The 14,335-nt window shown below is 39.3% G+C and overlaps 1 protein-coding gene across 4 annotated transcripts in view; it reads left to right on the plus strand.

The window, feature by feature from the left end:
* The first annotated feature begins 8,883 nt into the window (after positions 1-8,883).
* UBE2U (ubiquitin conjugating enzyme E2 U) overlaps positions 8,884-14,335 on the plus strand; it is a 66,969-nt gene continuing 61,517 nt past the window's right edge. For 3 of the 4 annotated variants that reach the window (XM_084787045.1, XM_084787042.1, XM_084787043.1), the window contains exons 1-3: positions 8,884-9,277; positions 11,360-11,441; positions 12,424-12,516. In XM_084787045.1, the coding sequence (XP_084643171.1) occupies positions 9,212-9,277; positions 11,360-11,441; positions 12,424-12,516 (241 nt within the window). In that variant the 5' untranslated portion in view covers positions 8,884-9,211. The remainder of the gene's footprint in view (positions 9,278-11,359; positions 11,442-12,423; positions 12,517-14,335) is intronic. The other variant, XM_084787044.1, reaches the window with a different exon arrangement.

The raw sequence follows: 14,335 nt of genomic DNA on the forward strand, positions 1-14,335 counted from the left end.
TGATTCATTGGCAAATACTAGCAATTAAGACACTGCCACAGAGTTACAAAAAGTGTCGTAAGTTCCATCAAAATTTGTAAAGGTGAGCTGTATGGTTGTCAAGGGAAAAAAATTTAAAACATGTTCTTGAGCTTTATGATGAACCAAAAAACAAAACCATATTTCAAAGCACTTTTCAGCAATAAAAGTGAATTACAAAAAAACAACTTACTTGGTTGACATCTCTGCCATTTTGAATGAGTTGAATTAATCACTGCAAGGGCCAAATGCAACATACCTTGGTTTGTCTGAAAAGATCTGATTATTCCAAATGAAACTGCAACTTTGCGGGGGAAAGGATGAAAATAAAATTTGTGTGTTGCTTACATTATCTGCTTTCTTTGAAGAACATGACACTGAATCAGACAGAAGGACTATGGTGATCATTTCTGTGAAAGAACACTTGTACATGCTTACAGATAAAATTTCATATTTTCCAATTCTACCTGACACCCCATTTGCACTTTCCAGAAGCCCATTCACAGTCAAAGTTGATGTTTCTAAGATAGCACAAGAGGACTGCACTGTGCTTACTAACAATGATGCAGTGAGAGTTGATTTCTCTACCATGCCAGGTAGAAAATTCAGGATTAAGTGTTTGTAGTCATATCCTGTTCTGAGACTTTGTTGCACCTTCTTCTTTCATTTCCAAAAACACATCTCTATGAAACAGGGTTTCCAGCTTGTTGGTTATGAAATCTAAATACGGATGAAGATTTGTTGTGGAACATGATCTTCACTGTGCTCTTGCAAAGACTACCCTGAGAACTTCAGATCTGGTAAGGAAGAACCAATCTCAATCTTCGCACTGACCTTGCAAAGGATTTTCGCTCATACTGTCATAAAATATAGTGATGTAATTTACTGTTGTTGTATTGAGACTATTATCAGAGAGGGACAAGATGGCGGCACACAATATGTACCATGTCTAGAGAACAGAGGAGCAAAGGCTGGGAAATGGACTGACCAACCTCCCACTTCATCGCAGATGAACAACTCCTAGCTCAGAAAGCACAAACTTCAAACACACTGCACTCCTCTGAATATTGAAGAGTGAAGACTCCTTGGGTAACAGAGCTATTACCCCAAAACACAGTCTTGGGGACTTTTCAGACTGAACCATTGGGAAGGTTCAGAAGAAGGCCCCACATCCACCCCATGGTGGCTGCACATACCCCAGGTTTGGGAGTCACAAACCCTGAGCACCCTGTACTCTTCCAAATGCTGGAGGGAGTGCAGGCCCCATGGGTAACAGAGGTTCGGAGGCTCAACAATACTCATGACCGAACAGGCTGCTGATGCAAATCACACTCTTGGGGACTTCTCAGGTTGAACAATTGGTATGGATAAGAAGTCCCCTCAGGGTTGGAGATATGGCTCAGAGGTTAAGAGCACTGTCTGGTCTTCAAAAAGTCCTGTGTTCAATTCCCAGAAAACACATGGTGGCTCACAACAATCTGCAATGTGATCTGATCCCCTCTTCTGGCCTGCAGGGGTATATATAGGCATACATAATGAATAAATAAAATTTTTTTAAAGAAGAAGAAGCCCCCACCCCCACTCCCACTGTGGCTGGACTTCCCCCACCATTGGGAATCACACGCTCCAAACATTTTTCACTCTTCTGAATAGTAGAGCAGGTAGTCCCCCTGTGGAACAAATGATCAATGCAGTGGAAACAACACAGCATTTTGTTCTACTCTGTGGCTGAATCTTTTTTGAGAACAAGTAGTCAGATGAACTCTACTAAATTTCACATCCAAGGTGGCAGAGCTTAGACGAATCTAGCTCCAGGAGGACAGTGTCTGCTGATCCAGTAAATGAAGCATCTACCTTCCAAAGGTACTCACCTCCCATGACTCCCAGCCTAGAAATCCCAAGCCCCCTCAGCAGATGCCTAAAGGAAAGGATAAGAAGACAAACAACAAAACCGAAAACAACATGGCTCCAACAGAAAGCCCAGACAACAACAGATACTCTAATGCAGCTAAATCTCATGAAAATGACATGAAAGCTATGCTTATACAATTATTTGAGCATTATAAAGAGGAAATGAATAGATCCTTCCAAGAATTCCAGGAAAATACAAACAAATGAATAGAGGCTATTGAGGAAAAGCAGGAAGCCACAATCAAACAGGCAAAGCAAATACATAAAGCTGTTCAAAATATGAAAACAGAATTAGAAGCAATTAAGAAAATGCAAATCAAGAAAACCTTTGAAACGGAACAATTAGAGAAGAAGTCAGGAATCCAACAGACAAGTATAACCAACAGAATTCAACACATGGAGGAGAGAATCTCAGAGAATGAAGATACAATAGAAGAAATTGATATGTCTCTCAAAGAAAATATTAAAACATAAAAATTCATGACACAAAGCGTCCAAGAAATCAATGACACCACGAGAAGGCATAACCTCAGGATTATAGGAGTAGATGAAAAGGAAGATGCCAGGTTCCAAGTACCAGAAAATGTTTTTAAGAAAATCATAGAAGACAATTTCTTCAACCTAAAGAAAGAGATACCCTTGACCATACAAGAAGCTACAGAACACCAAATAGGCTAGACTAGAAAAGAAATTCCTTCCTCCTGCTACATAATAATCAAAACACTAAATCTGCAGAACAAAGAAAAGATATTAAAAGCAGCAAGGGGAAAAGCTGTAACATAGAAAGGCAGACCGATCAGAATTACTCCTGATTTTTCAACAGAGACCAAGAAAGCCAGAAAGGCCTGGGATAAGGTCATCCTGACACTAAGAGACCAGAGATGCCAACCCAGACTACTATGTCCACCAAAACTTTCAATCACCAAAGATGGAGAAAACAAGATATTCCATGACAAAACCAAATTTAAACAATTCTAAATACCAACCCAGCTCTACAGAAGATAGTAGAAGGAAAACTGGAACACAATGAGGTCAACTACACCCAAGAAAACACAGTATATAGATAATCTCACAACAGCCAAACCAAAACAGGCACAGCCACACACAATCACCACTAACTCCACAATAAAAGGATCCAACAATCTTTGGTTACTAATACGTCTCAATATCAATGGCCTCAACTCCCCAATAAAAAGACACAGACTAACAAAATGGATGCAGAAACAATATCCAACATTCTGCTGCATTCAAGAAACACACCTTAGCAACAAAGGTAGACATTACCTGAGAGTAAAGGGCTTGAAAAATATTTTCTAAGTGAACAGACCCAGGAAGCCAGCAGGAGTAGTCATTCTAATACCTGATAAGTAGACTTTCAAATAAAATTGATCAAGAAATATGGAGAAGAACATTTTGTTCTCATCAAAGGAAAAATCCACCAAGAGGAACTTAAAATCCTGAATATCTATGCCCCAAATAATAGGGCATCCGCATTCATAAAAGAAACACTATTAAATATTAAATCACACATTGATCCCAACATAATAATAGTGAGAGACTTTAACACCCTATTCTCACCAATGGACAGCTCTTCAAGGAAGAAAATAAATAGAGAAATAATCAAGCTAACAGAGGTCATGAATCAAATGAACCTAACAGACATCCACAGAACTTTTTACCCAAATACAAAATAATATACCTTCTTCTCCACACCACATGGAACCTTTTCCAAAATTGACCATATAATCAGTCACAAAGCAAGCCTCAACAGATACCAAAAAATTGAAAAAAAAATCCCCTGCATTTTATCAGACCACCATGGTCTAAAGCTGAACATCAACAGCAATAGAATTAACAAAAAGCCTATGGAAACTGAACAATGTTTTACTCAATGACAACTGGGTCAGAGATGAAATAAAGAAATTAATATTGATTTACATTCAGAATTTTAGATGCACCAAAAGAGGAAAGATGTTTTCTGCAAGGCTGTAAAATACAAATAGCCAAAAAACTAAGAGTGTAACATTTATATAATTCCCTATTGTGTCATGGCTCTTCTTGCTATAGATAGTCTATTGTATATATGTGTAATAATTTAAATATATATGTAAAATTACAAATGTTTAATTAAGAAAAAAGAACAAAAAAGTAAGTGGATGATGGTAGAAAAAAAAATTAAAGACTTCCTAGAATTAAATGAAAATGAAGACACAACATATCCAAACCTTTGGGACACAAGAAAAGCAGTGCTAAGAGGAAAGTTCATAGCATTAAGTGCCTTCATAAAGAAATTGAAGACATTGCATAGAAACAACTTAATGAAACACATGGTAATCCTAGGGGGGGAAAGCAGACACACCCAAGAGAAGTAGACAGCTGGAAATAATTAAACTCAGAGCTGAAATGAATAAATTAGAAACAAAGAAAACAATTCAAAGAATCAATAAAACCAAGAGCTGGTTCTTTGAAAATATCAACAATATAGACAAACCCTTAGCCAAACTAACTAAAAGGCAAAGGGAGAGTACCCAAATTAACAAAATTAGGAATGAAACTGGAGACATAACAACGGATACCAAGAAAATCCAAAGAATCATTAGATCTTACTTCAAAAGCCTATGTGCCACAAAATTTGAAAATATAAATGATATGGACAATTCCTTTGATAAATTACACTTACCAAAGTGGAATCAAGACAAGGTAAACAAATTAAATAGTCCTATATCTCCTAAGGAAATAGAAGCAGTCATCAAAAGTCTTCCAACCACAAAAAGCCCAGGGCCAGGTGGATTCAGTGTGGAATTCTACTAGATCTTCAAAGAAGAACTAATACCCATACTCCTCAAACCATTCCACAAAATAGAAACAGAAGGATCACTACCAAACTTATTCTACGAAGCCACAGTCACCTTAATACCACACAAAGACCCAACAAAGAAAGAGAATTTCAAACCAGTTCTCCTTATGAACATAGATGCAAAGAAATAATAAAATACTTGCAAACCAAAAATCCAAGAACACATCAAAAATCTCATCCACCATGACCAAACAGGCATCATCTCAGGCATGCATGGGTGGCTCAATATATGAAAATCCATCAATGTAATCAACCATATAAATAACTAAAGAAAAAACATGTGATCATCTCTTTAGATGCTAAAAAAGCATTTGACAAAATCCAACAACCTTTCATATTAAAAGTCTTAGAGAGATTGGGGATACAAGGCATCACATACCTGAGCATAGTAAAGGCAATATACAGCAAGCCTACAGCAAACATCAAACTAAATGGAGAGAAACTTAAATCAATTTTACAGAAATCAGGGACATGGCAAGGCTGCCCACTCTCTTGGGTTCTCTTCAATATAGTACTTGAAGTCCAAGCTAGAGAAATAAGACAGCTAAAAGAGATCAAGGAGATATAAATAGGAAAGGAAGAAGTTAAAGTTTCACTGCTCACAGATGATATGATAGTATACATCAGTGACCCCAAAAATCTAAGAACTCCTACCATTGATAAACACCTTCAGCAAAATGGGGAATACAAAATCAACTAGAAAAAGTCAGTAATCCTCCTGTATACTAATGGCAAATGGACTGAGAAGGAAATTAGGGAAACCACGGCCACAAGTAATATAAAATATCTTGTTATAGCTCTAACCAAGCAAGTGAAAGACTTATATGAAACAAAACTTCAAGTCTCTTAAGAAATTGAAGAAGATATCAAAAAATGGAAAGATCTCCCATGCTCATGGATTGGGAGAATCAACACAGTAAAAATGGCCATCTTACCAAAAGCAACCTACAGATTCAATGCAATCCCTATTAAAATACCTACACAATTCTTTACAGACCTTGAAAGATCAATTCTTAATATCATGTGGAAAAAAAAAAGAAGAGCTAAAACAATCCTGTACAATAAAAGATTTACCAGTGGAATCTCCATCCCTGATCTCAAATTGTACTATAGAGTGACAGTAATAGAAATGTCATAGTACTGACATAGAAATAGTTGATCAATGGAACTGAATTGAAGACCCAGAAATAAACCCACACACCTGTGGTCATTTGAATTTTGACAAAGAAGCCAAAACCATACAATGGAAAAAAGACAACAAATGGTACTGCTGTAATTGGATGCCTACTTGTAAAAATGCAAACAGATCCATATTTATCACCCTATACACAACTAAAGTCCAAGTGGACTAAAGACCTCAACATAATACCAGACACATTAAATCTATTAGAAGAAAAAGTGAAGAAGATCCTATAGCTTATTGGCAAAGGAGAGAACTTCATGAACAAAACACCAACACAGCTCAGGCTCTAAGATCAACAATTAATAAATGGGACCTCATGAAAACGAAAAGTTTCTGTAATGGAAAGGACACTGTCGACAGAACAAAGCAATTGTCTACAAATTGGGAAAAGATCTTTACCAACCTTACTTCCAACAAAGGGATAATATCTAAAGTATATAAAGAACTCAAGAAATTAAACACCACCAAAACAAATAATAAAGTTTAAAAATGGGGTACAGAGCTAAACAGAGAATTCTCAACAGAGGAATATTGAATGGCTAAGAAACAAAGAAATGCTCAACGTCCTTAGTTATCAGGGAAGTGCAAATCAAAAGGACTCTGAGATTCTGTATTACACCTATCAGAATGGCTAAGATCAAAAACTCAAGTGACAGCACATGCTGGCAAGGATGTGGAGAAAGGGGAACACTCCTTCATTACTGGTGGGAGTGCAAACTTGTACAACCACTTCGGAAGTCAATCTGGTGCTTTCTCAGAAAACTGGAAATAGTGTTACCTCAAGGTCCAGCCATACCACTCCTGAGCATATACCCAAAAGATGCTCCACTATACAACAAGGACATTTGCTCAACTATGTTTACAGAAGCTTTATTCATAATAGCCAGAATCTGGAAACAACCTAGATATCCCTCAACCAAAGAATGGACAAAGAAACTGTGGTACATTTACACACTGGAATACTAGTCAGCTATTAAAAACAAGAATATCTTGAAATTTGCAGGCAAATGGATGAAACTAGAAAGGATAATCCTGAGTGAGTAACCCAGACCCAGAAAGACACGCATGGTATATACTCACTCTTCCAACTTTTTTGTCTCCTTAACTCCACCAGCTGTGGGCACTTTCTCATTTCCTTTACCTTCTTTTTCGTTGCCCTAGGGTTTGGGCCCACAACCCATCCTTCCTGCACTCTGCTTCTTCTCTGCTCTGTCAGCTCTGGTTCTCAACAGAGGATGGCTCTGCTCCATGGCTGCCCTCATAACTACTCTCTTTTAGACATTAACCTCGTAGATGCTGAGGGCTAATTAAGCCCCAGGCATCACTCATCTCTGTAGATCTGTACCAAAGTCTTGCTTTGCTTGTAACGAGAACTTCTGCTGTTCTCTCTTTCATCCTGTTCAGTCTAATTCATTCAGCCATATCTTGATGCCTTTTTTGGACCACGTGCTTTGGAGGTGGGAATGCAGTGAGGAATAAGCATGTCGCCATTTAAATTCTAGTGAGGAAGAACATCAGTAATAACATGGCAGTAGTACGTGAAGATGAGCCCAGGTTAAATCGGGCACAACTCATCTTGGTGGCTCAAAAAGGCTTTCAGGTGGATGCTTCTGATATGTAGAAATTGATCATCAGAAAATAGCGAGGAAGGCCAGGCAGAGAGGATGGCTGGACACAGGCAGACTGGTACCCATGGGGAAAAGGCATGGCAGTTCTGAACCCAGGGTGCCTCAATGTGAAACAGGATGGGAAAACGGTAGGATAGGAGAAGTCAGTCGATGTTTAAAACACTGAAGAGGGAGGCAAAACAGTCTGGGGGAGTTAGCCAGGACCCATTAAAGTATTTAAAGAAGGAATCACATGCTTGCATACTAGTTTAAATCTATGGCAGGTAGTGCTATGAGAGGACAGCCTGTGTCTAGGCAAAGTGACAATGTTGTTAGTACTGGGCTGAAGTTTGGTGAGTGAGTGTAAGTCCTGAAGAGGAAGAGAATTGGCGTTGCTTTCAACTATCCAGCCTGGAAGAGAGAGAGGAATAATTGGGGGTAGAAGCCTATCTGGGAAGCAGGAATGGTTTTAGTTTTAGAAATTGAATTTTGGAAGGTTTTGCAAAAAGGGCAGCCGGGTAACAGACTTTGGATACCACTCATTTTTTTTTTAAAGTATAACTCCCATTTTATTTGTCTGAAGTATTTTTTTTTCTTCTGTCCTTCTGTCTTTACATGGATTTTGGTGCACTCATGGTGCAGCGCCAGCAGGTCTTAACGGTGATGGTGGAGGGGTGTTTGGTCCTTCCGGGCTTCCTGGCCACCTTGCTATGAATGGCACAGCTCTTGGAGTAATGCAGCTTGTAATGCAGCTTGACACAGAGCTCGGGAAGCACAAAAGCGTCAAAGACGCTGGCTTCGGATGTGCCCCGGACAGCAGTCGCTCTACAATGTTCCGAAAGACAAACTTCTTAATGGCCTTGTCCTTGGGCATGCACCGGGCACAGTTCCTGCAGTGAATTGGCTGCACATGGCTGAAGCCCTTTTCAGCATAGTTTTTTCTCCTTTTGGGGCGTCATCTTGGAGCCAAGACCCGAAAGAGCCAGTCATGTGTTTTTATTACCTGACAGTCCTTGACAATCAAAGAGAACGCCTCATGGTGGACGAGCACTCATGTGAAGCTTTTGTGATTGACAGTCCAAGTGCTGGGACACAGAGAAGGCACTCTACAACAGCCCTGTCGGGTGCACTGAGGGGCGGAGGATACTGTCCTGGATGCTGACTTCATTGGCCATCCCCACTGAGACTGTTCATCGATTGGCTAAGATGACCTACAGTCCCGTTGCTGATTAGACTAGAGGCAACGACCTTGTACCCCTTGTACCCGCCTCCAGAAGCCTGTTGCTTGGCAACTGGTTTGCCTGCTTTGGGCTTGCACTTTTTCTAATCCCTCTTCGCCTGCCAACATCACCAGCTTCTCTCAAGTGGTTGCCCAACTTTGTCTTGCGGTAGAGGCTGGCAGTGAGACACTACCGATAGATAGGACCCCAGTCTTCCTTCAGGAAGTTCCGGCTGGGAGGAGTCACAGGTGGAAAAGAACGTCACTGTTAAATCCTAAACTTAGCAGTCATTTAACCAGGGAGTGAGTAACCGTTAACCTGGGGTCAGAGGGTGACCAGAGACTTAGTCAAGAGCTCTGCCCTGAGTAACACTGAGGAGATCCGGGACAAGTGACAACTCCTCCGCTGCCTCGCCATGCACTCCAGAGCTTACATCTTGCTGGAAAGAGAGTTTCGGCAATTACAGCACAGCACAGGTGAGGTAAGTGCGGGACACGGAGGGATCTGTTTCATCCAGTGACGCTGTTTAAGAAACAGGTTAGTCTGTGTTTATTCTGTAAGCCATGACTTAATTAAACCAACTTTTCCAATATTACTGTCTACTGCTTCGAAGTAATAACAATTTTAATTAAGTACATTGTGCGGGGCAATTTCTTGTGATCTGAAGCCCTGAATATCAGAGTGTGTCGAACCGAGACTGGCAGATTCAGGTTGTACCCACTAATATTGTAAACTAAGTTGTATTTTGTTTTCTTACCAGCAAACTTAATGCGAGGATACAAGGGATGGGATAATAATTGAGATGTAATGTGAATAAATTAATAAAATATATTTTTAAAAAACAAATGCAAAAAAAGTCAGTCAGTATAGATTTGTTCCCAAGATCCACTACATCATTTCTTTCTTTTCTTTTCCTTTCTTTTTGTTTTGTTTGTTGTTGTTGTGTTTTGTTTTTCTTGTTTTTTGTTGTTGTTGTTTTGAGGGGTTTGTTGTTGTTTTGCTTTTGGTTTTGTTTTGTTTTGTTTTGTTTTGTTTTTCAAGACAGGATTTCTCTGTGTAACAGCCCTGGCTATCCTGGAACTGACTTTGTAGACCAGGTTGGCCTCAGACTCACAGGGATCCACCTGCCTCTGCCTCCTGAGTGCTGGGATTAAAGGCATGTGCCACCACTACCCAGCACACTACAATGTTTTCTTATCCTTTGTTTTTTTATTTTTGTGCGCTACTGCGTACTCTCTAGTATCTGTCTCTTTTGTCTTTGCCTTCTAATTTTAAAACAGAAGAAAAAATACCCTTTGAAGTTATTGGCATTCGTTTGCGCCATGGACTAATATATGGAAAATAATGAAGAATGAGAGAGAGAAAGGAGAAGCACAATAAAAGCAAACACAGAAGCAAAGCCATGCAGAGAAGTGTGTGCGCAGCGTTGCCAACGACAGATCTGCTGGTGGTAGTTCAGAGTCCATGATCTAGTTCACTCCCACTATAAACACATTTAAAAGGACAAAAACCCTCCCTGGAGACACTTAGGATCTACTGTATAAACATCAAATGCGTGGGCCTCGTGTCAAATACCACTTCTGTCCAGTCTACATGTTGTTGTGCTCTGGCATAACAGAACATATTGTGGGTTGTATCTGTACGCACAGTGTATACAGACAAACACAGTGCTCCCTTCGACAGTCACCTCGCACACTCATTCACTGTGCTGGCTCAGAAATATTCTGCTGAACTTACTCTGGTACACTGGGCATGGCTGCTAGGGTTTTCTGTGAAGCATATTCTTGACTTTTCATAGGCACAATATTTGAATGTGGGGAAAGAGTTACTCTTGGAATTTTTATTTTATTTTATTAAATGTGTTTTATAAAGTTTAATATGAAAAATGAAAAAAATTAGTCCTACATCACAATTAACCAGACCTAAAGTGAATACGTTCCGGTGAACTTCCTCACAGTCAGAATGCCCATTTTGAACAGACGCTGTCTGGCTTCACGTTGGGTTTTACACTTTCACTGCTGAACATATTTTTATGCACTTATGCATTACCAAACAAACAAAAACCCATAGCAGAGTTAGAACTATAACTCTCTCATAACACAAGAAAAAAATGCAAGTCATAAACACAGGTGATGGCCATGAGTCTGGAGCCTGTTAAGGGAGGTGCTCCAGCACCGCACCTTCCATGTGGCATCCAAATCTTCTTCAGAAGCTCTCAGGAAGCACACACTTTCTCACTGCCAACCTTTCTCTCCTCTCCTAATTGGGATCATAAATGGCCCGTGCCCCACATACACTGTAGATACACAGCCCAGGCTTGTCTTTTCGGTCCCACTATTGATTTCTACTCTTAGCATCTTGTTTTTAATTTACTATTATTTTGTGTATTTCCTGACATCTACCTTAAGACACACAACACCTTGCCATGTCAACAAATGAACTGTAAAGAAAAAAGTCTAACCTTTAAAATTCAGTGTAACCCAGGATTTGACTTTCAAAACTATGATGCATATTTCAGATGGCATTTGTTTCTTTGTTTGTTTGTTTATTATTTTAATGACAGGGTATCACTGCTTTTCCTACAAGTGAAGACATGATGAGTTGGAGAGCTGTGATTAGAGGACTTCAGAACACAATTTGGGAAGGTTTGTGTTTTTTTAAAATCAATCTGTCTTGGGGGGTGGGTCTAGGGTTCAAATTCAGGGCCTCACTCATATCCTTAGGTTTCTGTATTTTTAAGAAGCAAACACAATACAGTATATTTATCAAGAATGTCCCAACAGTCTTCATGAGACCAGAGAATACCTATCAAAATTCCTGTTCTCCACAGTTATTTCTTGGCTTTCCTTTATGATTTTCCCCTAAATTTCCAGAAGTCAATTCTTCAAGGAAACTGGCTCGCTATAAACTTTGATAGCAATGATTTATTACAGTTATTTATTTAAAAGAGATTCTTTGGATACAGTGGATGAGATAAACACGTAAAACAAGATGACAGTGAAATATCTGTTGCTATGGATTTCGGAGAGAATTCCAAAGAAGGGAGGGCAACTAGCAGTCACACCTGTAGGAGTCAGGACAGCGTTCTAAGGAAAGCCACTTGAGATGATGTGTGAGCAGTTGGCAAGATCTAAAGGAACATTCGCGCTACAGGGAGGAAGGGTTGCCGCAGACCCTGAGAAGGGCGAGTTCAGCCATCATGAGAGAAGGTAGTGTGAAGGGGACAAGGGGTCGTGAATGGACAGAGCTGTGGGGAGACCTCGTGCGGTCAGGTGGGAAAGGGTCTGGTCTGCAACACAGAATGATTCGTGCACTGTGATGGGATTTACAAAGTCACAGGAAGCACCTGAGGAGATGGCACTTACTGCCAAGCCTCATGACACGAGGTCCATCCCTAGAACTCATGTGGTAGAAAGCAATAACTAGCTCTGGCAAGTTCGTTACACACACACACACACACACACACACACACGTGCACAAAATAGAGAAACAAATAAATACATACATACAGTAAAAATTTGAAGAAAAATGACATTTATGGAAAAAATAAGAAATTTATGTAGGTTTAATCGTAGGAGAGTTGCAGTGTGCAATCAGATGAGAGCATTGTTCATTTCTATATTGCAGGGTGTATTTTCCACCTGACAATAAGTTTTACACAAGAGTACAACCTTGTCCCTCCAGTTGTGAAATTTATAACAATTCCTTTTCATCCAAACGGTAAGGACTAACTACGTGATGCTCTTACTACTGTGGCTTTGTCTTTAGCAACTTATAATTAAAGTAAGAATACTCATTGCGGAAAAATTTAAAAGGCAGAAGACTTGGCAATCTCTTTCAATCCTGACAGTTAATGAAAACATTTCCAGTAATTTACCAAATCCATTCTCATTTTTCTGTGTACACATTTTTCTTTTTTTTTTTTTTAACATTTGTTTATTTATTTTTATGTATATGAGTGTTCTATCTGCATGTACACCTGAATACCAGAAGAGGGCACCAGATCTCATCATAAATGGTCATGAGCCACCATGTGGTTGCTGGGAATTGAACTCAGGACCTCTGGAAGAGCAGGCGGCATTTTTAACCACTGAGCCATCTCTCCAGCCCGTACACATTTTTCTACAGAATAGAGATGTTACATACAGTTTTGATCTAGGTTTACTTTAAATGGCACGGTCTTTTTCTCTGAATTTAACATTTCTTATTTTTAATAGTATATGTATGGGGGGGCGTTGTGTACATGACTATGGTGCTGGTGGAGGCCAGAAGAGGGTATTAGATCCCATGGAGCTAGCGTTACAGGTAGTTATGAGTGACCCAATGTGAGTTCTGGGAGCCAAACTCAGTAGGTACCCTTAACCGAAGAGGACATCTCTCCAGCCCCTTTCCTGCATTTTTATACTTTCTGTAAAGGATCATTTTAAAGAGTTGAATAGAACACATATCCATGCATCATCTGCTATTTTAGTTGAAAGTAATTTTTCACTTTATAAAAACAATATATCAGACAACTTACCCTTTGAGAAAGAAAATACATAGATTGCTGTGCTGCATTACACATCAAGCAATTTCCTGAAGTCTTGTATTTTTTAAATTGGATTCTACCAAAGAAGGCAATGCGGTGTTGCTGTGTGTGGGACTGTGTCGAAGCATTTCCATGACACTACTGAGAATCATGACATTTAACTGACAAAAACTTTTAAAAACCTGTGTAGCTACGCACATTATGAACAAACTAAAAAGAAACATCACTACACTCTGCAAACTTGGAAATCACTTATAAAAAATTCTTGTAAACTAGAAGAAGGCATTGGGAAATCCACGAGCAAACACTGGGTGGAAGAAACAACACAACAATTTCATTGTGAAGAAAATAGATGCAAATTAAGACACAAAATACTGTGATTCCTCACTTCTGTTTAAAAGACATTAAAACTCAACTTTAGTAGGCTTGGGCAAACATTATTCCTTGACATGATGGTGACCTTTTAGGGAAGTTATTTGACAACTTCCAATCAGATATAAAATACATATGTCCAGCCAGGCGTGGCAGCACATGCCTGTAATTCCTAGCAGTTGGGAGGCAGAGGCAGGCGGATCTCTGCGAGTTTGAAGTCAGCCTGGTCTACAAAGCAAGTCCAGGACAGGCAAGGATACTGTCTTGAAACTCTGTCTTGAAAAAACAAACAAAAAAGTCCTTTCAGGCTAAAATTCCAGGTTTAGATTATTCTGTAGGCAAAGTAGCATAAGAGTAAGTTATATTGAAGGATGTTCACTTAACCCCTAGCCTTGCTGCAGCCTCTCATATATACTTCAAATTACCTGTGGGTCACTTAGCAATGAAAATGCTTTGTGTATGGTTTTTATGTTATATTATTTCAAAACTAGTGACAAGGAAAAGACTGTACAAAATCAGCATGAATGCTGTTTTTTTCTGAATAATTTTGACCATCAGTTGAGTCCATGGATTTTGAACCTATCCATGTAGGGAACATGCTATAATCACACTGTCTATTAACATGAGATTTTTTTATGT

Source organism: Acomys minous (assembly GCF_964271855.1).
Source record: "Acomys minous genome assembly, chromosome: 6".
NCBI classification, from domain to species: Eukaryota; Metazoa; Chordata; class Mammalia; order Rodentia; family Muridae; genus Acomys; species Acomys minous.